Source organism: Coloeus monedula (genome assembly GCF_965178545.1).
Source record: "Coloeus monedula genome assembly, chromosome: 2".
NCBI classification, from domain to species: domain Eukaryota; kingdom Metazoa; phylum Chordata; class Aves; order Passeriformes; family Corvidae; genus Coloeus; species Coloeus monedula.
The window spans coordinates 25,527,466-25,555,432 of record NC_138782.1 but is presented as its reverse complement, the minus strand read 5'-3'; the positions used below and the strand labels follow the sequence as shown (position 1 = coordinate 25,555,432).

At 40.3% G+C, this 27,967-nt stretch overlaps 1 protein-coding gene across 1 annotated transcript in view; it reads right to left on the bottom strand.

The window, feature by feature from the left end:
* Window positions 1–333: 333 nt before the first annotated feature.
* LPGAT1 (lysophosphatidylglycerol acyltransferase 1) overlaps window positions 334–27,967 on the bottom strand; it is a 61,207-nt gene continuing 33,573 nt past the window's right edge. The window contains exons 6-9 of the mRNA XM_082303089.1: window positions 26,450–26,723; window positions 17,658–17,784; window positions 10,095–10,201; window positions 334–6,138 (exon numbers count right to left, since the gene is read on the bottom strand). Of these exons, the coding sequence (XP_082159215.1) occupies window positions 5,987–6,138; window positions 10,095–10,201; window positions 17,658–17,784; window positions 26,450–26,723 (660 nt within the window). The 3' untranslated portion in view covers window positions 334–5,986. The remainder of the gene's footprint in view (window positions 6,139–10,094; window positions 10,202–17,657; window positions 17,785–26,449; window positions 26,724–27,967) is intronic.

Below are 27,967 nucleotides of genomic sequence, written 5' to 3'. Positions count from 1 at the left end.
TATAGAAAGGTATTGACAAGAAAACCTTATTTTTTTCTCCCCCAGGAGATACTTTTTCTTTACCTTTGAGATGGAAGTAACTGCAGCACATTACACACCTGACCCCCTCATGTGCCTTGTTTTTTACCTGTAGCTTTTTAATATCTTTTTTTGAACAATTTTTTTTTTGTTAAATAGAGACAAAAATGGTTTCTTGTAAACCAGAGTAAGCACACGACATTCACACACCTTTTTTATTTGCTGTTTCAGCTGAAATTAGTGGTATTTAAAAATGGAGAGCATCTTTTCAGAAACGCTGACAGTTACCAGAACAGCAAAAATACAGTACAGTCCTGAGAGATAAAAATTTATTTATCTGATCAGCATGTCATGATATGGTCACAACTCATACAGCTGACATTCTCATAGCCAAGAGGGATGTTTTTTTCTTTTTAAAAATACATTTTTCTTTCCAGCAGGAAGGATTTTTTTTAAAACAAACATTTCATACTAGGCAGGAATTAAAAACAATGGCTTTTTCAATATGACAACACGGCTGGTTAAGCACTGGATCCGCCACCAGTGTCTTAATATTCAGATTTCAAGTTTTCCCCCCCACTCCCTAATTCCCCCCACCCCTCACAGAAAAACACCACACAGAAAAACAAGACAAAACCCAGAAGGGAAACAAAGAGGTAGACGTCACTACAACCATGGCGCTGCTTTGGAAATTGTGCGAGATGTCTCGTGATGCTCCAAGTTGTTCCTTTTCCCTTCGTCAGAGTTGCAGAGCTGGGCCCCAGCAGTGAACACGAGAGGTGACAGGAGCCAAGAGCCATCGCCAGTGAGAGCTGCCAGGGCTGCAGAGTGAGCGGGGCTGTCCCACCTGGTGCTGCTCTGCCCAGCTGCAGTTGCTTAAAAACAGATCCCTCGTTAAAACTGTGCGGTGTCACACCGACGATAGCCTTGCTCCCAACAAGGCTGGAGTCACGTCCTTCTAGGAGGCAAACCAGGGTCAAGGGGGCTCAGGTTCTGCTCTTGGCACACTCTATGCTCTCAGAAACTTTAAGGAGACTCATTGCTACAGTGACTTGCAGAGAAACTCTGCAGCCCAGGCAACGGCACAGCTTCCAGCGGGTGCTGGAGCAAGTGAGGGCTGCAGAAGATGCTGTCCCCTCTCCCCCCTACTGCTCCACTCCTCCCCTTACCACTTCTGGCACTGAAACATTTGTCTCTCTGTCCTTCCTAATAAACAATCTATCACAAATTAACACTGCAGCTGGACAGTGAACCAAAGTGTTATTTTACTATTTGTTGTGTTTATGGTAAGCACAGTAAAGGTTGTGTATCCATTAGTTATAAGCACAATAAATACAACCATCAAAGAAAATCTTCTCATCTATTAAGGATCAGAATCACATGAAACAAGTCTTGGAAAAAAAATCAACTCCATTTTTGCCACAGGGAAAAAAAAAGCCCAGGGAAAAGAGAAATGCTGCTTCTGGTATCTGTCTACATTTCTGAAAAACATCTTGGCTACTGGAAAGATTTTATAAAAAACCCCAATGAAGTAAATTCAGCAAAATAATTCCAAACATGACCAGCCCTTCGCAAAACCACTGACAGTCACTCCAGGCTTCCACATCCATTTTATCACACAAAACAAAAATGCAGGTAACAGAGAAGGGAAGGAGACAATTAAGGTGAAGATAACTGGTATAAAAAAAAGCCTGTTCATCATACAATATGAGCATCATGGTGGAGTAATTTTAAGGAACTCACTCATTTTAATAGGACAGTTGTTCAGTGAATAATTATGTCATTATCTCATGATGAAGTAAAAGGTCTAACTTTAAAATGCATAGAATCCTTTCAATGACTTCTATCATGGCCAGGCAGCTTACAGTTCTTACAGAAAAAGCAGAGCTGCTCAGAAGCATTTCTAATGTATGCAGACATTTTAAACCAGAGTATGGTTTCCATTTTGCTCTTCCCATTGTTGCTCTGTATTTTTTAAAAGAAGTGTAAAAACTATCAAATATGCAATTTTGCAAAATAACCCTTTATTTCATATGGCTCCATTATTTCCAAAAAAATACAGAATCCCAGATGTATAATTATTTTGTGTGATTGTATCAGATCACCACAGAATCTCCAGCTGACTGTCAAGAGAATGCATCCAACCCTGGGCTTGTGATTTGGAAATCCCAGTTTTAAGTACCTTTGGTCCCAAAATTTATGTCAAGGCAAAGCGGAGCAGTTGAATCCTGTCACACACAGTGATCGGTATTTGTTATTATCTTGTACAAACAGGTGAGAAAAGTTATCAGCACTTTATGGCAGTGTCACACAACAAAAAGTTACACCATCTGCAAACCAAGTGAACAATGAACAGTACCACAGTGATCGCTTTATTTTTACTGCAAGAAGATGCACCTTATTTGTGACGCTGGGGGAGGAGGGAGAGGGAAGCTTTTAGTTGTCCAGGAAAGCAAGGTAAACTGAAAATTCACTTTTCAACATCTGGTGAGAGCAACTTAAAAAAAAAAAAAAGGAAAAAAAAAAAGAAGAAAAAGAGACACCATGGTTGCAAGACTTAACAGAACCACGCGTGGAACCCAAGTGAGACCGAAATGAAGGCACACTCACCCCAGGGCACTGAAGAAACTGCTCGGCATGGATGGGCAGGTGCTCTTCACATCATGGGATTCACAGAGCAACAAAACTAAACCGTGAGGACTGACACAACTTCAACTCTAACAACTTCTTTATGAACAATTAAACACAGAAATGTGGAGATGTTTTGTGGGCAACCCTGGCAGAGAACCATCCTTATTATTCGCAATGCACACAAATTGCTCTGTTCTCACTTCTGCGTGCAACAGCTTTCAGTTAGAATTTTTTCTGTGGGGTTTTCATTTTTGATCATTTTACACATTTTTCCATTATTTTTCCCCTAATATAAATTCAGTGTTATATTAATTTGTGATCAACTGTATGGTTCATTAACATTACTATCAAAATACATTTTGAACTCCCCAGAGAAGGCAACCCATAGATAGCAAAGCAAAATGCCCACTACATCCAGAACTGCAGCCAACTGCCAGAAGGTAGAACTGAACTGCAACCGACAGGAATTCATGTTTTACAGACTCGCCTGCTAAGCTCCAGTCTGGAGCAGCACGGTATTTTTAGCACAGAATTTCCTACATACTGTATCCATTGTACGTTTTTCCCTTCATAGCAAAACTTTTCTCTCACTTATTGTCTTTCATGAAGCAGCATCCAGGATGATGCTGGGAGGGTCCTTCAGAGCTGCTTTCCAATGGTTTCGTTCTGGTGTCACCCACAGCAACTCGGCCATAAGGAGCCGCGGTGTCAGGTGCTTTTCACATTTTCCAGCACAGGCAGGAGGGGAAGCCTGCCACCTGACACCATTTCCTCACCCTACTGAAACAACAACCAGCGCTTGGAAACAAACATCTCGCAAGAATAAGAACTACAGAGGAACAAAGTGAAAATGAACAGGACCAGATCAATCAAACGCTTGTCTGAAACATTACTGCGCAGTGCTAGTTTCTTGAGGCAGCACGTGAACACTCGCTGTTGACTGCAACCCACTGGGGAAAGAAAATAAAAATACTGCATTTGAAAAAACAAGATGCTCTTACATGGAGTTCACAGGGTCTATAAAGAACAATCTCCTGATGTGAGTAACTGCTGTGCAATCTGCTTATATAAACTTCCCTTTTTGCATCACTCCAGTCTGTCCTAGCTCAAAATAAAATGAGCTGTACTCTGGGCATCTCTGTGGTTCTGATCAAACTACGTGGGGGAGGACAGCAGTGAGTAGCTTGCCACCTGCCTTTTGCAGTCTTTAGAGTCAGACCCATGGGCAGCAGAAATAACCACTTACACATAACAGTGCTGGGCTGCCCCAACACCCCCCTGTACAATGACAGATTAAATACATTCATTCCATCAGCTGAACTTTAGCAAGAGCAATGTGAAACAACAAATACTCCCAAGACTCCCTCCCTATCAGGGCATACCTACCTCTTTTTAATGGTTACACCAGGATTCGGGTGCAGAGATGGTATTTATGAACAGCATCTTGCCTAAAACACAAAGCTATTGGCAACCACTGTCCTTTGCCTCCAGCCTGCAGTGGTTTTGTGGAGTCAGGGAGGGAACACACACTTCAGGGGACCTTACTGTGGTGTGTCATTTTGCATCCATCCCCACAGAGCAACCACTGCTGCATGTGGGAGGGCAGGGATGGCATATTTGACAAGGTATTTTTCCACAAAACCATGGAAATTGGCACTGCCTCATGTTTTGGTATGCTCTTTGCCCCCCCACCCCCGAACGGGAACACTGGCAAGGTTTTGTATTCTGCACACCACCTCCTGTGATTCATGTAGCAGCAGAGGGAGACAGAAGGGGAATCAATATTGCTAGCTCAGAGCCAAAACTACTGAGGGCTTACTTTGTTCTCAACAAAATTACTCTGTCAAAGGCAGTATGCCAACATCTGAAGTTCTGGCTACCCTGCCTGTATTTAGAGAGATTAGTTTTATTTTAGGAACAGTTCTCACAAATCTGTGCATAATCACATAAACACAATGCCAACCAGACCTGCCAGAAGTAAGGCTGTACATCACAGACATCCTTTCAAAAGGATCCTGCACTACACATCTGAAAGTGTCTTCTGTTCCCATCTGCCCTTCAGTTCTACCCATCCTTCTTCCAGTAAGATTCTAGCAGTAGGATTTTAGTGGTGAGCTAATTAATACTGCCCTCCATGTAGTTATTCAGAATATTTACCATACTTACTTTTTCAGTAGTATCTTCCTACAGATTTATGATAGCAATTGCAACTATTTTTTCTTTTTACGAAACTAGTTTTTCTTCTATTACTCTTTAGCAAAACATTAAGATGGTTGGCATTGAATTATTTAAACTCTCCCACAAGTATATTTAGCACTGTTGCAACTAGCGGGGAGAAAAAGGCCTCTATAAACCACTCCAAGGTCACCTTGGTTGGACTGCAGTATACAAAATACAAAGGTGGCTAAAAATCACCAGCAGCACCAGCAGACCTTCAGAAACAGCTAGAATTGCTGTGCCCTCCAATGCGTGACAAAGCTTCCCTCTGTTCCCTAAGTTTTATGTCTTTCCTTCACTGTTTTTTCACCTTTAAAAGTGCATTTTTGAAACTGATGATGAGGGTTGAGCTGTATTCTGAACAAAAAGGGACTTTAACCGAGTGACTTTGTAATTTCCAAGTTTCCCTATAACACGAGATGCTGGTAGCACACAGAACTCGGAGAGCTGATGGCAAGACCACAGCAGGGATGGGCTGATTCATCCCATGTGGACAGCTTTTAATCACACTGTGATGCTGCAATGCTTTTTGAGGACCAGCTCCTCACAGGACAGACCTGACACTGGATCTTATTTGGGTGTTTGGTTTAGATCAATGTGTCTGGTACAACAGCTGCTGACTGCGTAGCCACAAAGACACCTCCACCAGCTCTGTCGAGGATCTCTGACTCCAGCACAATGAGCTGCAATAAAGTACACGTTGTGCAAATGAGGAATCTCTACCACACCAATGCTGTACACACTACTGAAGAGACAAGTTGCTGAATTTTCTGAGCTCTAACTACAATGCCAAGAAATACTTGTGGTGACAAAGCTTTCTTGTCACAGACATTCTTCTACGGTGGTTGTACAATTGCACCTTTTGTCCAAATGCTGAATTTGCTTAAGTGTGGGTGAGAGTATACATTTTTAAAAATACAGACAATTCTTAAAATAATACATCATCAGGTCACTATGTTACTGATCTTCACTTTTAGTGGAGTTTAAAATTCCCCCAAAGAGAGGTAAAAGTCCATCCAGTATTTTCCTTTACTCTTGAATATTCACATTTGCACATACAACATGATACTCATTTGCAAGAGCCTGGATTCCCATTGTGTCCTCAGGTCCCATTCCGCTTTTAAAATAGGCAATGGTACAAATACTGAAAGAGGCAGTACCACATCCCTCCTGACAAAAATGCAAATGATTGTATGGCAACCAGCCACAGGTTACTGAGGGTCATCTCCCGAGAAATCGCCTTTGTCTGACCCTGGGGCGGTGGAAAAGCTCCTACAAGAGAAAAGAAAAGACACTGAATGCTTTGCACAGGAATGACAGCCTTACTGCATGATTCTTTACCACCACTGCTTGTCCCACCAATGGTGCCCACACACAATTAATTGGGCACTGCTCTATTATGCTGTCAAACTTACGAAAGACTCTCCAGCATTACCAGACACCTTCAAGAAAATAAAATACCTCAAAACAAAACACGACCCCGTATCTTCATTACTAAGAACAATTTTAATTGCCTTATAAGCTTTAAGTATAAGTCTGAAAGCATTCCTTAGAAGCTGCTATCACTGTACTCAACCTTTGCAGAGAGATCCAACTGTCAACTAAGTTTTGTGTTATTTCTGAAGTTTTATTAGTATCTCCATGATCAAATTGAATGGATTCCATATTAAAATTTACAGCTGTTTGGTGCTGATATTGTGTACTGTGAAGAAGCAACACACACACATTCTTGAGATTCCTCTTGAAAAGGTAAATACACACATACACTTCTTTAAAAGAACAGCTTCCACATATTGTTTGAACACTCAGTCATACTAAGGAAACACTGTAATTTGCCGTGGAGTTTTCCAGAAATTCTTTACTGAAATCCTTGCTTCGATGGGAAAGACTGAAAGAGATTCAGCTGACAGTAAAATTTGGTTTTTCCATACTTTGACTTTTTCTGACTTGCAACACTAAATTATATGTGCCTGAATACATCTGAGCTTTATGATCATAAGCAAACTATTTGCATATATTTACATCAGCATATTAAATCATTTGTGTTACATTTCACTGAGATGCATAAAGCCTTGATGACACGAAGCACTTTGGTTATTATTAATCCTGAACATGGGAAATAAAACTCTGAATATACCAGAAAAGATTATGTACTTGCTGCAGCATTATGGAGTCTCAACTTCTCTCAGAAGAACATGAAATTAATCATTCAAAGAGTAAAGATGCAGCAGTGTCAATTTTTAATCTTAGGAACCACACAATTTGGGCAATTAGATACCATCAGCAGCTTATCTCTGTGCTTCACATTTGCAATCACTGGAGGAACTGCAATCAAGCATTTAAGACAAAGCTTTTCTTCCTGCATGAATGCTCCATGCTCTTAATTAAAAAAAAAAAAAAAAAAAGGAACACCAAAGCAAACAAAGAAAAAGCCTAAAAACCCCCTTGATGAGCCCCATCCACCTCTCCCTGATAGGTATTTCACACTTGGGCAGATTTGTCACATCTTTATTCCCCAGTAACTCACAGCTAAGCTTCTATCTGTTCCCTCTACGCTGGATTTGTTCTTCCATGGCCCATTTGTTTTTCTGTACAACCACTGACCTCTGGTTTAAATACCTTTCCTTGTTCCCTGGTAGATACAGAGAGCTGGGTCTTCCCCCCCCTCCCAAGCCATCTTTGACCCTTCCCTTTCCCAGCTGAGACAAGCCAAGTACTTTTAGCTGACCTTCACAGAAATGACTCTACCTTCCCCTTAATCTCAGCTCCCGTTACCTGTCCCTCTTCCCAGTTCAATTTGTGTTTCTTGACATGGATGATGGACCTGTACACTGGATTTCCAGATGAGGTTTCAGACCTGCTACAACAAAGTGTTTCCATAGCACTGGGGATGCCATTCCCTACTTTTTTCATCAACTCACACCACTTGGCTTCTGAGCACAGGGAATGAGGAGCATGATGACTTCAGGATGCAATCACTCACTTCCAACTGCTCCTAGATTATGGTTGGGTTTTCTTCCTTAATTAGTTCCTGAGTGTTTTTGTCCTGCTAAATGTAATCTCGTGTGTTACTGTGGGCTTCAAGGTCATCCTGCTGAAGAGTTCAGGGAAATCAAGAACAAATTTTTCACTAGCTGCCTAAACAGGAGTCTGTTACCTACAGCTATTAACTCGAAATGGTTTTAATTTTATAAATGGAAAGTGTAAAATGCACCTGTAAAAAATTATGGGATAGTTTCATGTGAAATTTTAGGCATACTTTTTTTGGTTTGATTTCCAGAGGTCTAATATTACAGGTTTTCCCCAGGTGATTTAAGTTCTTAACACTTAAGAATATAGCAAAATTGAGAAAGGTGCTTTAGGCTTTGTTTCCTTCTCTTCCCAAATAAAAATATGCCAAGAGAATGTATCCTTACCAACTATACTGTCAATGCAAACTTTTCAAGTTTCATGGAGCATTAAATGTCACTCCAGCTTTATGAAGTAAGCTTTAATAAGAGAAGTTCCTAGGCAGTGTGAATTGTAAAATAATATAATGATGATAATGATAACAATAAAAGATTAATAATAACAATTGAAACAGCTCTAAGTCTTAAAACCACACCCACTTGTGACCATGTACCAGGTCAGTACAAAGCTGGCTCTTCAGCAGCCTCAGGGATTCCCCTCACATTCAACCTCAGCACCTTTCCAAGGGGTTTCCAAAAACTGTAGCAGCACTTTTTCAGTAGGCCAACTAAAGCAATGCCAGCAAGTTCTCAAAAAAGTATAAATGGCAGTAACTTTGAATTATGCTAATTTATGCCTAATAAGGCCCTATGTCACAGCATTTACATTTAAAACATGTCTTTATTAATTCATACTGATTGCACTGGCAAATTAATACCGATTACCCTATTTTGGAAGTGCATTTTAATGAATAAATCTGATTATATTAATTATACTCTCAGAAATTCTGGACTAGTTAGATTTTCTGGGTATGTCTTATTTCAATAGCATAAAATAATGTCACAAACCCAAGACTTCTTTACAATCTATTTGCTACACTTGTATTTTTAAAGATATTCACAAAGTTATTTGTCTAATAAAGTCCAACATATGCATTTGGATGTGATTTATATAGCAGGGTGTGACTTTGCCATCAATGATGGCTGAGTAACAGCAGTTATTTCATAAAACAAAATACAACTCCGAGTTGTTAAAGAATTCTATTAATCTCTTTAAGCACTTGGATTGATAAATTAAGCACTCAAAGCTAAATTAAAGCAGCCTTTGCAATAAATCATCTCACAAAAGAGGCATCTTTAACACAGTCACCCAGGAATACTAAACTCAGCTGATTTGAGACACCGAACACTCTCCCCATCAACAACTGTGATTTGCTAATGAAGAGAATATTTTTCTTTAGAGACAAGTTTATTATTTCATCTGGAGTTTTCCTACTCAGTCTACATTTTATAAACTTCCTTGACTCTGTATCAAAATAAACCCCAAATTTTTCCTCTCTGGACTTTGTTTTTCTGCATTATTATGATGCATTCCTATATTCTGTATGCTGAACACGCATTTCCAAATCCCGTTCCCCACTCTCCCTCCCACTGAAGGGCAAGTGACATACTTCAGTATCAACTGTATGGAGTAAAGAGCCCTGAGCAAACCCCTCTAGCTACAGTTTCAAAGTATTTACCTGGTATTTTAAACCACATGTGTGCCAGTATCCCTTCAGTGATGTTACTGATGCCCCAAGTTTATTCCAATTCCTCTGCTCCATTAGCATGGGAAGTGTATGATGACAGGAGTGATCCTGGCAGCAAGGAGGCCAGCACTGACAGCACAGATCACAGCTCCAAAGACTGTATGCCATGTAATTCTCACAGATCCTTCCAATCATCCTTCCAACCATGGATCTTTGCACATTGCTAAATTATCCCACTCCATGAAATGCCACCTTTCACAGCTAAACTGTGTGTTACTGTTTGACAGCTTCCAAACACTACCCTAATTCTGACGTTGCCTAGGTAACTTACCTTTCCTAGATAATTCTTCAATCATACTTTTTTGGCACGTAAGAAGCAGTAATAATAATAATAATAATAATAATAATAATAATAATACTTGTATCTCCTGTATGCCTGTGAAGAATGCTTACACATCCTTAAACCATTCTGAGATCCTTGTAAGAGAAGTCATTAGCAAAGCACAGTTCTCTTTGCTGGGTATCATCCTACCTGTTTCATAGAAATGTGTCAGGAGATCCTCCTTTTCAATGAATCGTTGATACAGCCAGTTTGTAAGAGCTTCAGGCTCTGCAGGTACATCTTTCACCGGAAAAATCCTATCAAAGAAACAAACACAAATTAAACCTAGCAAATGTAATCTGCATGTGGAGAACAAAACTCTTCTTCTGCCCCAGCCCACCACAAAACACAGAGAACAGAACTTTTGTGTAAATCTAACTGCATGATTTGCAGTCTCTCCAACTCAGAGATCACAGAGGCATTAAAGATACAGAAGTGGAAAACTCCAGGTTCCCATCCAGAAGCACACAGAAGACACCAGCATCAGTCTCCATCAAATGCTGTACTACAGCTTTTGATAAAAGCTACCAAGTTGCTGGGGTTTTTTTTAATAGAATGCTCCCACACTAAGATTACTACCCCCCCAAAAAATACAAACCAAGGAAGAAGGAAAGAAATTAAAAAATAAGAAAGTTCATCCACAGCTTTGAAGAAACAATTCAGCAGGCAGAAGCCACATAATGACATCACTAAGCACCAAGAGCTCTCCCACATCCCAGAAAACAAGCTCTCTGTGCTTTTCAAAGGATGCTGGCAGCTTTCTCTGAAATTTCCAAGGCAGGTTTTACACTGAAAACTGACCCTGTAGTCAAATATTGCTGCTCTGTCTTAAAAACACCCATGGAAGAATTGCCAGTGCTTTGGTACTTGGACGCTGAATATTAGGTCTGCTTAGATAAACATAACAAGGGCAGTATTCACTGTGGTACACACAGCCTGAAACCCTCAAATAACCCACCATACCTCACTGGGTTTTTTTTCAAAGTAGAACTTCCAATCTTACAGTAGCTGTGAAACCTCCTCAGCAGACCCTCAGTGCCTTTTGATGTATACAAGAACTTAAATATCCACTGTGTTGTACTGGGAGGCCAATGCAGAAGAGATTTGTGTATCAGGCTAACCTGAAAAATTCCCACTCTGAAATGCAAGGCCTTTACTGTAGGTTTCTCTTTCCAGGTGAGCTCCCACTTAGCCTCTCATCTACATCATGCTTCTATTTTCATTAGTGGATTTTCATTTCATTCTCAATAGTCTTAAATGATAATACTGCAAGAAATTGGAAGCAACACCACAATCACCTGGGCAGTCTCTGGACAGATATGGGAATGTCAGAATAAGAAAATAAGGCACTTCTGAAGAATGCTTTTGTTGCTGTTACAGTTTTCAAAATCTCTGCCTGCTTTGTTGCCAAGTCATTTGTCCTTCTTCCTTTCAGTTTGATGCATGGAAAAATAAGCTGTAAGTGGGGGAGTCAAACAGCAAAGTATTGCTCTAAGGAATGAATTACAAATCACAGTGCTTTGGCATACAGAGACAACCTCAACATAAGGAGATGAGCAACTTTATTTACAAACTATGGTATCAACATGAACTCAGCTATCTCTGCAGCCCTTGAAGTAATTCTACCTACGTCTTCCTCACACTGTGGAGTTCTCTATGCTCCAGTAAAGCCAGTCTTGGTAACCAGAAATTAGCAACTGTTATCTCAGATAAAGCAGCTGGATGAAGAGTCTTTGGCCAAAGACAAATGTTATGAAATGGTGCTTCAGTAAGCTGCTCAAGTTTTCAGTCTGCATATTAAGAACAAACAATAAAAAACTACTTTATCTTGAAGCCCAGATGCTGTACAGCAGGTAAAAATAAAACCACGTAGCAGCAAGTAAAAAACACACCCACAGAGCAAGGACCATTTTGTTGAGGGTAGAACACTAAGAAAGACTTACTCTGTGTCCCCAAACACAACCAAGATGCCAAGCACTATTTTTACTCTCTTCTACCTATCTGCTGTGAAGAGATAAAAGGCTCAGCAACTGAATATTGTGTTTCACAGAGTATTTTTGAAGGACAGATGCTTGCTTACGCAGGTTTTAAGAGGTTTCAGAACTACGAGAACGTGTGTTGCCTCAGGACAGAAGTGTAGGGTTACCCGGCTTCACATGCAGTCTCCATTGTGAAGTCTAAGATACTCTTCATCTCTGCCTTCACCTCTCCCTGACCTAATGGGTAACAACTTTGTTTTGCCAAGAAACAAAAAGTCTGAAAACATCACAGGATCTTGCAAGATACCTGTTAGGAACAATTTTCGAGCTGGTGCTTTAATGGAGCAGCAAAGTGGCACAGGTGATACCAGCACTCTGAGAGACTAATGGAATGCTGCACACCACTTCCCTGCTTGAACCCATCCAGCTCTTGTGTGAATCAATAACACTGCCAGAATGCTTCAATCTCTGGATATAAACTGCTGCTTAGAAGTCTGGGAAGCAATCACTGCTACACCCAGTTTGAATGAATACGAACAGAGTGAAAAACAACTGGTTTTCCAATAATGCTACACTGGCTGCCCCAACTTAGCAATGATAAGTGCTAGTGTATTTGGAAGCATTTTCAAATGTATTTTTAGATTATCCTGAGTTATTTTTACCAGCAGAACATTCTTACTAATGACTGATCTAAATTAGAGATTAAGTATTTTTTTAAAAAATCCTCAAACTCTGGAAAGAAGCCCTTTCTGTACTCAATAAGGCAAAGCTAACCCCCCCCATATTTAAACTAAACATACTGATAATGCCACAGTTCTCTGCCCATCAGATGGCTCAGCTGGCATCTGTGTTTTACAAGAACACTCTCTTGAAGGAGACTGGGTTCAGGAAGGTAATTGATCAAGTCTACTGTTACAAAACTCCCCACACAGGAGATCCAAAACAATGGCAGAGAGCCACTGCCCCAATGGGAGCAGGGTCATCCCCAGCCACTGGACGCTGACATCTGCCAGGTCCAGTGTTAAAAGATGCAGGAAACAGCTCCTTATTTCAATGAGATATGTGAACAGGTGTCCATGTGGTCAGGGCACGAGCATCACCTTGGCTCTACCCCACGTTGGGTCTGCAGCATGAGGAATACCATTAGAAGCAAACAGTTTGCTGATCTCCTCAGGAAAATAAAATATCATCAAACAGAACTGCCAAGGTGAAGAATAAGGTCAACACGTAACATCTGAAGCTCCTGGAGTTTCTTGGGCACTTGCATCTTTCTAGCTTTTGGGCAAAACTAACCTCACACTGCATTAAAAATAAGAGCATCTTTGTTCCTGGTGTGGCAAACAAGGAATTTAATAGGACTGGATAAGAACTTGACCAGAAAATTCAAGGAGAATGGAAATACCTTTTTTTTGCTTCTCATCATGGGAACAGCTGCTCTTCTGTCACTGGGGAAAGTGGGAAAGGGGTAAAAGTAGTCACAGCACAGGCTGCACCCTGGGAAGTTAGAAGTGGTGGTGGAAATAAAGACACATTCCAGAGTGAATCTGTGAAAGAGTCTTTTTTCAGTAATGAAGCATTATCCTCCAGCTGGAGGCACCTACTGGCAGCTGCAAGGTGACAACAGCTGCGGGACACTCCAGGTACCTGACTGAGGGACAGCAACTTCTTAAACCACTGCACAGATTTGTGTCCATGTCCCAAACCAGAATATATTAGAATAAATGACAGTCCAGGAAAGAAGAAAGGATTGTTAAAAACAGGAGATGTAACTGCCAAAGACATGTTGGCATATGTGAGAAATTGTGGGGAATTAGCTACTGATAGGCCGTTTCTGAGAAGACACCAAAGAATTTTCAGAAATAAGGCATATTTAGAAACATTTCATTTCTTGTAACTGGTCCTTATTGGAGAAACTACCTCTGATTCTGTATTTAAATTCTGAAGTTCACAGCTACCACTTTAAGTACTAATTGCCTTTTATCACCTGTCCTACCCTGAACTGAAGTTCTGTATTACTTGCTACTCCATGTAAGTCATGATATTATTTGCTGCTTCAATGGCTCTAAATAAATCCAGGACAGTGGAGGCTGTTGGTAGATGTCAGGCATGACCAAAAATAAGTTACTTGCGTAAAAAAGTGCATTAAAATACACTGCCAAATGGGATGCCCTTCTGCAACACTCATCCAGCAACCACAATGCATTTCATCTTATTTATAGCTCGGAGCCTGGCTTATTTCAATAAATCTGTATCAATGCAGACACAAAAATAGAACTTCCTCAGCAGCTGAAGGCTTGTTTCAGCAGCAGCAGCACAGCACAAAAGCTGGCACGGAGAAGAAAGGTGACAGAGCTGGGAACAGCCCGTGTGGCACTTCACACACAGCCACCCCTGCGTCAGAGCTGACTCGGGCTGGCTCTGACGTCAGGGCTGCTGCACCGCAGCCACCGTCACACAGCCCCAGCGTGCGATGTGGGCATCCAAGGGCATCACCCCGTGGAAAACCAGGGCAAAAAACCCAGCCCTACACCATTCCTGACTGAAGGGATGCTAAGCACCGAGTCAGCTTCATACCCAGGGTGTTTTCAACTTGTAAGTCTCGGGTTTTGCACACAGGACTGCAGCATTTGAGAAATTACTACTGGACAAACTTGACTGGCTGAGCAACACCAAGCCAATCACACTAATGAAGTGCCTGGTGCAAGAGGAAAAGAAATAAACTGCAGACCTGACTCCTGGCACAGAAATGGTGGGAGCTGAGAACTGCAGCCAGTCCGTGGCCTCACTGGACACCAAACACGGACAGCAAACAACTCAGCTTATTTCTGCTGAGTGGAAGTGCAGTGAGGCTGCATTTCTGGTCAGCACACACCACGCAATGACCCAAGCATAAAACTAAGCCATTTGAGAAGAGCAAACAAACCTTTCCAACAGATTCATTACAAGGCAGGTCTCATAGTGATGGCCTCTAGTTTGACATGCCTTGCACCAGATGGACTGAAATCTCCCACTAAAATCCCAGTGCCATTTGACCTGGAGCAAGTTCATTAGGTATTTTCCTTGAGTGTTTTGTTTCAGAGAGCAAACCCAGTATTGCAGCACTTTCCAGTAAGTTCTGAGACAAGTCAGTCAGGGTCAAAAAGTTATTCAATAGATGGGTGAAGCTCTCACACCTTGTGTTTTTAGATTCAAACTTGGTAATTGTTCATTTTAAGTTTCTTTTGACATCCAGAGGAAAACCAGGCCACAGCTTAGCCTAATTATGAACTTCTGAGAAATGTGTCATTGGGACTGAAATCGAGGCTTGAAAAGCAAGGTTCAACTCATTACCAAAATTGAGCTTTCAAAAAAAAAGATTACTGGATTAAACCAAGCCTTCTCTGCCATTTCCATCAGCTAGAAAAGCACCTAGAAATGGTAACATAAGGCTCCTTGCTGTGCTCTCTACACTTTTCTGTTGCTCCCTGAGTAGAATGAAAAAGAAATAATCCTGCAGCAAAGGCCCAGGCTATGAGAAAAGGAATCACTAGATTAGAAAGTCTGTAAGGCAAAAAGAGACAGGTGGTGATCAAAGGGCACAGCAGAAGGGACTGAGTGAGCCACCACAACAAAAGCAGCTCTGCAGTCTCTTCTGCTCCAGTTTGAGTGGCACAGAAAATGTTCCTTTCTTCCCCACTGCTGTCATACATCAGTACCTTGCTGTGGACTACTCTAAAAGGGAATAAGCATGTTTAAATCCTGACTCTTCTTTCATATAGCAGAGATGGCATCTGGACAAAACTATTCTTTGCTTTTTTCAAAGGGTGCTGCTTTTTCCCCCTGTTAACTCAGTTAAAAGAAATTACATGAGAAGCTATTGTGCTCTCTTCCCAGTTATTCAAAAATTACCCTTAAAATTTATTTCAAATGTAATCTCCCAAGACATTCCAAATTACAAAAAAATGAGCAAAATTTTATTGCAATAAATGCAGGAAAAGTGGAGTATAATACCTATGCAGACAGACTTGATGTACATTTAAAGAAAATTTCAAAGGATATCCATGTCAAATGCAGGAAAATAGAAACACACCTCTGACAATTTCCATATTTTTAAAGACAAAGTTTACTTTATCTTGGGTTTTCCTTTGCTAACTGAGCTTGTTTCAAAGAACTTTTTTATACCTCTTTAACAACTTTAGCACAACCTTTACAAGGGACATCTCAGGCCTCAACACCACACAGGCCTTTTCAGACCTCAGTCACTGATTTAATCCCTGCCTACACTGTTAAGGGCAAGGAGTAGTCAATACCCAATTGTTATCAAAATTAAGAACTACTGAGGAACAGCTGGGGGCAGCTAAGGCAGGATATGAGCAAACTCTGAAAAATCATAGAGCATCACTGGGGGACCACTCATCCACTCCTGGCAGGACAGGGGAAATGGGGTGCTCCCGCTGAAGGCATCAAGTGGAGAACTTAGCAGGATCAAACAGAAATGCTCCTGGCCACCACCCTCCCGAGCAGCTACACATTGTGCCATGGGAAATTGTAGCAGTCTAAGCAGGTTAAAGTGGTTCAGTGCAAGAAAGGTTACATCATATTTAAGCTTGTGCTCAAAAGTAAGTGTGAATATACATTCAGAAGCAGGAAATGAATTCAAGTTAATCTGCTGTTGTTTTTAAAGAAAGTATTTTTGGAAATACTCTTTAGTAGGATTCTAAATACATTCAACTTGCAATTAAGCCAGAGATCTGAGAGAGTACTAAGGTGACCTGAATAAAGCACAACAGATACAATGCTATCTTATATAAATTAGGGTGTAAGTATGTTCACCTTCAGGGAAACTTGGAAGGTAGCTTTCTATAAAAAGTAAGGACAGATTTAAACATGGCTGTGGAAAGGAGCTCCAGTGAGCAGCCTGTACTCTGCACCACATAACACTGACACAGCAGTGATGCTGGAGAAGGTCATTCCAACTTAAACTGCCACCCAGGGGATCCACAGGCATACTTGAAAGCTTTCTGTAAAAGTCTAAAAACTCTCCAAATCATCAGAAGGGAGTAAGACAAAATAATGTGATTCTGGGATAAAATGCAACAACTTATTTGGTTTAGGACAAGTGTTACAATACTCCTGGAGATTTCAGACTTGCATTCACTGTAATCTAAAAGCAAAATGCAACTTCTCTCTCCATCAGTTTAGGTCTCGAGTCAAATAACTGCTGAGGAGAAAAGTTTTAATGGTCTCCCATCCTAGCTGTCAATGAGAGTTGCAACACTTTCCAGCTGCTTTTTCCAGTTGCTTTCCTCAACTACTTAAAGTATTCTTTGAGTGAAAAAGCTTTTCTTTGTCAGAAAGTTAGATATAATAATCTATTAGGAAATCTGTTTATTTAACAACAGTGATTTTTAATTTGTTGTCATTACTAAAAAACAAAATTAAAAAAATTCAAGTTGGGTTTACCAACACCTTAACATTAAGGTGGAAAAGATGACCTAGCTAGCCTTCAAAAATATTCCTCACAACTCTATTCAACCACAAGACATTAATCCAAAATTTAAGTGTCTGTCCTAAGATAAGGAATAGTCACTGAACTTTTTTAAAAAAAAAAATAGATCATGTTTAAATGAGTTGCCCACTTGTGTGAGACACAAAAATCCCACTCCCACTGCTACTGATTTCCCATATCCTGAACTGATACAACTGATTTGTGAGTATTTAAGTTCAGTGTAGGAGGAGCAGGTTTATTTCCTACCTGTAATGTACATGTGTCACTGTTGGTTGTCGGTAGCCAAGAATCCAAGTTTGGATGTCTATAGGTTCAGCTTTGGGATATGCAATGGTTGTATCTATCACCCACTGGAGGCCTTTGGATTTGCTCTCTAGGAATAAAAAGCAAATTGCATGTCACTTATTTGAGAGTTATTCAATTTTTATATTACTTCATGAAGTATGAGGCACAAGACCATCAAAAATCAAATCCAGATTTCATTACAGAGCACAGAAATACTCTTCCAAACTTCACCTAGACCTAGATTTTATTTTCGTGGTTATTTCTGTTGCTCTTACATACTGTGGTACGCAGAACAGAACAAGTTCACTCACCAGGTATGAGTACAGTCACAACATCTTGGTCCCAAAGTCAGGTGCTTCCCCCCATTCACCAGAAGGAAAAATCCCAACATAAACATCCAAGCTCCCTGGTCTGCACTTCAAGCACATTTACACCTGGTCCTTTCTAAAAGATCACTGATGGAGCAGCAGCCATGCAGACCCCTCAAAGGTTCTTAAAAATGTGAGCTGCAGGAAATACAGAGGAAATACACCACTTTCAGGGTGTATTCAGGGTAAGAAGGCAAGGAACAGAAGATGGTCAGTTTTCACAGTGGGGAGGATACTGCACCCACAAGGTTCCAGGAAAGGCTGACACCAGTCCATGTTCATATGCCACTCAGCTTACTTAGAAACTGAAAAAAGGATCAAAGGAGGTGAAAATATTTGCTACTAAGATTATTCAAGAGAATCAAATCTGTGGGTCCCTTCCAACTCAGAATATTCTGTGACTTTGTACAAAATCTGAATATAGGTTACTACCAGCAACAGTCCAGGTCATAAATCAACCTAGCCATGACCCCTCTCTGGCACATCTTCAATTCACAGGTTTGCTAAGAGGGAGAGCAGCAGATCTGTAGAGCAAACCAAGAAGGAAGGCCACACTGCCAAGATGGCACTTTGAGTTTAGCTTGTCAATTTTCTCTCTGTTCTAGAGCTGTCTTGTGTTTGAGCTCATGTTATGCCCAGGCCAGCAGAGTAATGCTCACCTACTGCTTGAGACACCAGTACAGCAATATGCTCACACCACACCAGGCAGTATTTTTGAGGATTTAAAAAACTGACTATCAGAAACAGCGACCCATGGGCAAGAGCATGTAAGAAGTGTTAGCTTTTAGTACAAAGCACAATACTCTTCAAGCCTGCAGCGGAGAAAGCTACAAAAGGAATGTAATAGAGGTTGACAAGAACACTGTCAGCACCAAGAACATGTATGGGGATTGACTGTTCACCATCCTTCTCAATACGAGAACAGACACTCAAAATTCAGCCAAGAGGAAAAGTTTTCAAAGCAAAGAGAAAAATTATTCTTTGGGGGGGGGGGGGAGGGAACTGTGGGGAATTCCTTGCTAAAGGACATCAAGGATGCCAAGAGTCGGGTTCAAGAGGAAATTGAGTAAGTACATGGAGGGTTAACTGACCAGGCAGAAACCCCCACCTTGGGGAAACCCACCACACAGGAAACTGTCAGAAGCTTGGAGAATATGTGGGAGAAGTATGATGCAAGTGTGCTGTGTTCACACTCTTCCTCTGGAATCCACCTGGAGTCATGGACTAGATGTTGGGCTAGACAGATGTGTGGCCTCGCCCAGAGTCACCGCTCTAATTTTACAGCAGCCCTACCACACACCTGAAGAGATGTGCAGCACTCAGTCTGAGCAGCACCCTGAAAGCCTCAGTTACTGACTCCAGCTAGAATGTACATGCAAGCACTGGCTTGCCAGTTTCTACCTGCATTTAATTTCATTTAATTTGCATTTGATTTAATTTAATTAAGTGTGAAAAGAAAATTACAGCAATGCCATCACATGTATCTATCAATTATTTTAACAAGCAGCCAGTGTTTTCTTGCTGTCTGCTCATCAGTGGAGTTGTAGTGCTTCGTTACAAATGCACTACTCCAACAGGGCTAGACAGCATCTCCTAAAATTTAGGTTATGAGTTCTTAGTAGCATGCAACATGCTAGTCTAAAATTTGACCCAGGGCAAGCTGCTCAGGTCAAGCTGAAACATTCAGTGTTACCTTCTGGAAATACAGTATTTTAAACCCCTGACAGACATGTGAAATGAGAAGTGGAGGCTGCAGGCTTGCCAGCATCATGACAGAGTGCTAGTCGAATCTCTCTTAAGAAAAGCACTAACTACAGAGTGCTCCATTTTAAAAGTAGCAATGATTCAGAGAAGAGCCAATATGAAATTAATATTAAATCAACAGAACTATTAATTTAGAAATAGATTTTGAAACAAAGTCATTCAAGTTATTATTTTCCCAGATGTAAAGCAAGAATGGATAAAGACAAGCAAATTGCCTAAGTGAGTAAGCAAAAAAGATCATTAATTGCAATTAAAAAGTGCCAGATGAATATGGGCACATTTTCTTATTATTTACAGTAAAGCGTTTCAAAATAATTTATTCAATATTTAGCTGTATTTAAAGCTGTTCTTTCAGTGGATAATGGTTTGCACTTCATTAAGGGAAGGAAGACTCCTGCAGTTCTCTGCTGTGCTGATTTCCTACCTTCTGCTTTTGTGGAGGAGAGCTGCTACTGCACTCGATTCCTGAATCCAGCTCCAAACTCACCTCCAACCCTTTTCAGGGCAGGGTGGGGGGAAAGAATTCTGACAGCCCACCAGAAATCCCAGGCCAGAAAAAAAAATTGTGACAGTAACATCAGCCTCTACAGACCTTCTTTTAGAGCAAGCAGGTGTTAGTGCAGCTACCTCCACGTGCTCTCAAATCACAGTATTTGTGCATGCTCTGGTTTAAAATAAGCTTTACATAATCATCCAAGATATCAGACTGCCAAAAAAATATAAGTCACCGAGGATTTAAGAAAATTAATTTTGAAATACATCTTGCTATCTTTTTTGGGGGGGTTATACTGTGTTGCAACCTGCTCATGAGCAAATTTATTTTAAAGCCAGGGAGCTCTGACAGATCCTGAAACTGGAAAAGAATATGACAACTGCACAAAACACAGAGGAGTGGTACCTAAATATCTCCAAGGATGCTGCTTTCAGGTTTAAGCAGACCTTTGACCAAGGATAAACCCTATTATTCTTTAAATAGAGCACATAAACAGGAGCTCAAAACAAAGACTGCCGCATTAGTTATAACGTGGTGTGAATCTCAGGTCTGGCATTTGTAGCTGAAAATCAAGGAACTCCCTATATCTGTGCTCAAGAACTCCCTCTCACACAGCTTGGCTTGGCCAACTCGGCTGCATGGTTCTGACAGCCAAACTCTTCCAACTTTCTACCTATCATTATAAGACACTCTTCTCCTTCATTTCTAGTACTTGCTGAAAGACTGAGCAGCCTGTCAGAGACCTCAGCAGAAGCAGCTGCTGCAGAGGTCATACTTAGGCTGATCTTTCCAAGCACAGTTTTTTTTTCCTGCCGTGTCAGTCTGCTTGCCACTTTCAGCACAGGTGGAAGATTTTGATTTCTCCAACTGCTCCAAAATGTTAACAGTCTGATTCTTCTTAAATAGCACATAAACATTCTGTGCACCTGCCCTACACAACAGCACCCAAATCACACAGCACTGATGTACCTCAGTGTGAATGGTACATTCTTGCCTTATGAGTGCTGAGACAAAACTGAACAATCACATGGAACAGCAGCTTTCTGGCCTACACAAAAAAAGATAAAAAATAAAATTTAAACAGCTTCCTAACTTGCTTGTTGTTTGGGGGTTTGGGGTTTTTTTTCCAAATCATCAGCAGAGGCAAATCTTCACAACTATTTTCTTCACTGTGGATTCAGTGACATTCAGTTGCTCCATCTTCACTTAAGAAGCAACTTACCATCAGTGTCTTCAAGACACTTCATGATCTGTCATCCTCCAAAGTCCTCTCACAGCAGATACTTGACTGTCTACAATCACAAATTTATCTGGGTTCAGAGCTTCTCTGCGTTCCCCCTCTTTGTCCTCCCTGGGGTTGCTACTTCCTAGGGTCAACTGATGCTAAAACACCAGATTAGACGATGTGCAGAGCCCCTCAAACCCACCAGCAGACTGTCAGTGCTTGCCACTGAGAAACAGAACAAGTCATAGACAGAATTCAGTGGGAAACCTCGCCTTCAGCCAAGCTCTGGATGGTGTCACCCTGCCAGACTGGATCCAGAGTGGGAAAGAATGCACTGACCAGGTGTGCACCTGAGGCCTGCAGCTTGCACTTGAAAAAGAAAATATTTGCCAGCATTCACCAGAATTCAGGTGTGGTTTCCTGAGCACTCAGAATGCAGCCAAAAGAGGCCGGTGGCTCTCCATGCATAGCAATCCGTTCTCGTAATGTGTCCCTTGTTCTCTGCTTGTCCTTGTGTGATCAACTGGATCACTGACCTCAGAATTAACCTTTTTTTCTCCAAAGATTAACTTTCAGACTGAGCATCTCACCAATCATTCCAAAATCCTGACATAACAGACCACCTGGAACAAAACAAGAAGCCCTTTTTCCAGGGGGAAATAAAAACAACCATCAAAAGCTTTTTCACATGTTATTCAAGTCACATTCCTCATGTAACAGCAAATCAGAAAGTTGGATTTTTTAAAAAATCAATTATGAAGTTCAATGTACAGCCTTGCAGAAGTGAAAATTTAATTTCTCTGAGAAACAGCATCAGAATTGAATGTACTCTGCTGCATTTGGGAACAGCAAGGTAAGATTTCAGTATGACTCCAACAAAGCTCATAGGAACAGCTTATCAGACAACAAACTGCTGCACGGTAAAATAAAACAGAATTTAAAAAAACAGACTAGAGCAAGTGTGATCAAAAATACGCTCTGGAATGTGCACCTTTGAAGAACAATAGCTCCAAACTCCTTTGAATTGCCAGTTTTGGGCATTTAGAACATTTTGAAAGTTCTAAAACTCACAAAATCAATTCCTATCAACTGAAAAAACACTGTATTTGCAACCATGTCAAAGACTAAGTGTTGTGCTAAAAAAAATTCAAAAACCCAAACCAGTAAAATACCCCTGCAAACACACACCTGGGTCACTACAGGGTTAGGGTGATGAAGTATTTTTATGCTGCCCGTATTTCTATCCTGCATTAAAATCTTCTTCTGGAATGCAGGTGCTGGCAGCGGTGCTGGCAGCAGTGCTGGCCCATCTGTCCCATCTGGAGGCTTTCATCAGACACCAGAAGTACCTTAAACTCTCTTTTCAGGGACAGACACCACTTAGCTACACTGTCTGCACCGTTTACCTTCAACAGTGGTCATGCTATCAAATGACTGTACTACCTTTCCTATGGTTTTCCACCCTTCTATTTATTTAGGAATAAAATTACATTATTTTGTTAAATTAAACTAGAGTTTCAAAAGGCAGCAGAAGCAACAAGCATTTTAGTAACTTAATTTAGTGTTTACCAGCAGTAAGTTAAAATTCACTCTGATGAAAGCTGGTACTTAGGATTTTAAATATGAAAGAAAACTGTTAAGAGGAGAAAATTAAGACAATAGAGGCTGCTTGTCCTGGAAAAGCCACTGATAAAGAACTAAGCAGTTTAAGTACAAGTATTATCAAACAGTATTAATTGTCCAGCTCAGGAACACTTGCTCTTCCTGTCACTTTACAGAGGAAAAATCAGCTACTAAACTGTGGGCAGTTCATTACTAGTATAAAAATAAATTGCAAAGGGGATTGGATATAAAGAATGCCAGTATCATAATTAAGACTAATGAATCTTTGGGGAGGTTACCTTTCTCAACATAAACGCACCTCTACCAAAGGGATGCCATAAATCAAATCAGAGACCTTATAGCAGGACAGATGATGTAGCACTGAGCTACAATTAGCCCAATTCTTGAACTACAACTCAAAGGCCACAGCTTCAGTGACATGTGACATACAAAAGCCAGCTGGGCTGAGGAGCTGGGGCGTGACATGATCAAACAATTGTATCTGACTCAGTTTGAGTCAAACTGTGATAACAAGTATTTTAAGGATGAACCATCTTTTATTATAGTAGCCTTTGTCATCTTTTCTTCTTTCACCCAGTTTCATGCATCACTCCAGCTGAAAAAGTAAAATGGTATCAAATTTATAATAGTATAAAAGCTACAAGGATCATTTAAAATGAATTAATAAAATTCAAATAATGAATTAGTTCAAATAATGAACTAATAAAATGAGAGCAGTCAATAACAGAACTGTATCATGACTCAACATAACATAGCTACCCAGGAAACTCAACAGGAAGGGGACATAATTTTTGATGAGGAGAACTCAATCTACACACCAATTTAATGAAAATCAGGTGGGAGAGGAAGGTGATTTCCCATGAGTACCAGTAAAGCTTGGTGGAAACAAAAAGACAGGGAGAATAATAAATAATGGAGTAGAAAGCTTATTATAGTAAGCGGAATAATTTGGCAACCCAGGACTCCAGGAACATTGTTACAACAGTATAGAGAGCACAAGAAGTGCTGCAGATGAAAAATGTGTCCAGCAAACCATGAAGTTCGAAAGTGTGATGCTTCTGATAAAGAAGCCACTTCCCAAGCAAAGGAGTAAAATTATAATGTACAAAAGGTTTATAGGCAGTCTCCATGCAAGACCCTGGCAAAACCTTTACTGTGGGCACTACACCTGGCTCTAGCACCCACATCTCAACAATGGTCACACGAACAGGAGGGAAGCTTGATTTCACTGAGATGGGTTTTCCATGTGATTAAAAACAGGGAAAGAGAGAAGAGATTAAAAGTAAAAATGTTCACTGACTTGTAAGGCTTCTAACTTTATAATATAACCTTACCAATTTATACAACTGTATTTCATTCAACTAAACATTTTCTAGCATGGCAAGAGAACAATAAAAGCATTCAGAAAGCAATAGATTAGAGGAAGAATCTTTTATACAAGATACAAACCAAGAGCTAAGATTTCATACATCTCTAAAAGGAAGTTTTACAATGCTAGAAACATTTTTGTGAGCTTAAAAGGAGAGAGGACATAAAATACATCAGTGTCACTATGTACCAAATACTACTTTTTCCTAGCATATAAAATTTACTTTCACTTTTCTTTTTCATCCTTTTTAGTATGCTTTCAAGTCCATTACTATGAAAGAATGACAGCTAAACCCACGCATTTCATTCCTATTTTTTGCCCATTTATCTTTCCTTGAGTAGGATGGACAATATGGTTTCATTTTATTTCTGAGGGAATTCCTTTATTTTACTACCCTGTTAGGTCAACTACTATCAAATGCTCATTTCTCTAGAGTCTGAATCATGCCACTCAAAGTGGAAACAAAAAACCAGGAAGCCAGTTTGATATTCAGCTAAGTTGACTGCAACCCAAGAATAGGAAAATATAAAATTGGTATTTGACAAGAACTTTTGGCCTCCTTCCAGAACTAGAAGACTTGTAATTAATTTGGGGAACTTCTTACTCTTCATATCTTTTTGAGATGGCAAGAAATAGAACAGAACAGGCCAAACTTTTCTCCTCAAAAAAATTCAAACTTTTTAACAAGGATCAGGGTATTCAGTTTCTCTCTTTTAAACCTAAAATGTTTTATGACAACAAGAGCTTTCTTCAGCCTTTTTTTTCTGAATGTAGTCTGACAGGAAACACTCTGATGCATTCCACAGCTTGGTTTTTCAGCTCATTTTAAATCCTACCTTTACTTCTCCAACAACATCATCTCAATTTATTTCCTACGTTGACAAGAATAACTTCAAAACTAAAATCTGGAAGCAATTTCTGTATGAGGGTTCTTGCTAATCCTGAGATTTGAACTTCAGACAGAAAATAATCCAAAGTCCTCTGACTATGTGGCTTCATTAGTAAGGATCTTTGTTTCAAATTGCTAAATGATTATCAGAATTTGCCTATGGAAACACCAGCACCACTCATCAATAAGAAACTACCACAACTCCCCAGCCCACTGTTTCTGTAATAAGTAACAGGAATCCACAAGGAAGTTAAGTAAGATCTAACCCTGCTCTTGAACATGCCAAGAAGTTAATTTTAAAAACTGAGAGACTAAAGCACCATGTCCCATAATGACAGGCATTATTTATACTCCAGCTATACTCTTCCCCTACAGCCCAGGCATCCCAGAACAAAAATGTTGCAGGATTATTCTTATTCCCTCATAACTCTTCTGACATGACAGCCAAACAATCCTTCAAATCTAGTAATCAGTGATAGTTAACTCCAGCCACAATGGGGACAGGCAACACAAAGATCTGTACAGAAGAGAAGAACTTGAGCTGAACAGAAAGCAGTTCAAGAAGAAGGATAAAGTATAAGCAGTGGATGCAAAGAAACTTTTAAAGCCCAGAATAAAAACATGAACTCAGTTAGAGTATTCCAGAAATACTTTTACTATAGTTCCATGCTATCACAAACCAGTGCAAACCATCGATCTTGCTGAAAGGAGTGGATCACCTTCTTGCTCACTCTGGGTGCCTAGTTCAGTATCTGCTTCACCATCATGTGAGCCACACCAAGCATTCATGCAGCCATATCACAGACTAAATCAAATTAAAACTAAGGGGTTTTTTTTTTGTCTGAAGGTCAAAAATAAAGTTAGCAGAACTAAAACTAAATATGCAAACATTTATATAAAATACAATGGCTCATTATGAATGTATTTGATATTTCAAGAGACCAATGCAACACAATGTTTTTCTTAACTCGAATCTTTGATATTTAACTTTCTTTTTACCCACAGAGTGAAGTGATCTTTACCTTTTCTCACAGTGTCTCCACCTGATGGAGTTCCATTTTCTTGCGGCGCTACAAGCGTTTTCAGAATTACTTGTGTTGCCCCAACTCTTGGCAGGGTGACATGTTTAAGAAATGGCAAGTTGTTTTTCTTGGCAAATGCCTGGCTTGTTTCTCTCCTTTTCCTAAGAAAGCCACCCTCTGGAAATAAAACAATCCATTTCCGATTGCGGCTCCTGTAATACTTTTCTAGATGATCTTTGAGTAACACAAGCTGCTGGTCACGGTGTGCTCTCCCCTGAAAGGATAAAACATTATCTGAATAAAATGAATGCTTTAAAGAGACAACATCAGACATAATTATTGTATTTCTAAGGTTTCTCTCTTTTCAGAGATAAAAATAATCCCCTGAGACAACAAAAAGCGATGTTCTCCTCGGAGTACCTACTGGAGGCCAACAGACCAGGCCTCAGTTGGGTTATCACAGCAGAACCACAGACCTCACTCAAATCTGCACGGCTCCAGTGACTCGTTCATGTCTCCTCTTTGATGAATTAGGACGACTTCTTCACTTAAGAACGGTAAGATACATCCTTAATTACTGCAGAAATATCTTCAGGAACAATCTTTTCCCATCTCTGCACGCACCAAGCTACCCAAATTTTCAGAGGAATCTATTTACATTAATTAGCATTTTGGAGTGCTCCAAAGTGACTTTGTCAAATCACTCAAAAGACACAGGAGGGCAAAATTAAAGCTCTCCTCAGCAGAGGTGGTTTTAATTCTCTGAAATGTCAACAAAAGTGCCACAAACTTTCCCCTGTTTGTTGGTTGGCTGGTTTTTTTTGGTCAGAGGAAGGAAGATGGGAAGAGTGGAGATGAATCAAAGACAAGAAGAAACAATATTTTACTGAAGGTGAGTTTTGTGAAAGTGTTTCTCCTAGCTTTAAGTCTCACCAACTTCCCACATGAGAGGGATGGAAAAGGCTCTGCCTGCTCATATTAATGCAATTATAGAACAATATAAAAGTTCCTCAGTTAAGCCAGTCCTTTCTCATCAGACCACAGGACTCCAGGATAGCACAGCAGTTAAGACAAGAGCAGTGAACAATAACCATCCAAGTATTACTAGGGCCTTTCTAGAGATAGGCAAAAGACCATTACTCACTCACATGAAGTATTTTGCCACACCCAAAGGCTGACAGCCTAGAAACATTTTATTTTTAATTGGTTTATACTTAGAACCACGATGATGTCATTTTATTTGTGATGTTGTGTATAGCAACCACCTTACAAAAATGAGGAAAACCCTTTGTTTGCACAACTCAGCAACTGTTTGGTTTGTAACTGGAATTGCAACCCCACATGCAGAAATTACAACTCACAAACTGACGGTCCTGTGTACCTCAAAATGTGCATCTTGTAAATCCTAACTGCCGGAACAGATTGGTATTTTACAAAGCATCCAACCTTGTTTCCTTCCATCCTCTCACAACACACAGTGGTGTGCCTCTAGAGACCTTTGTTTTATCTAATTGTGCC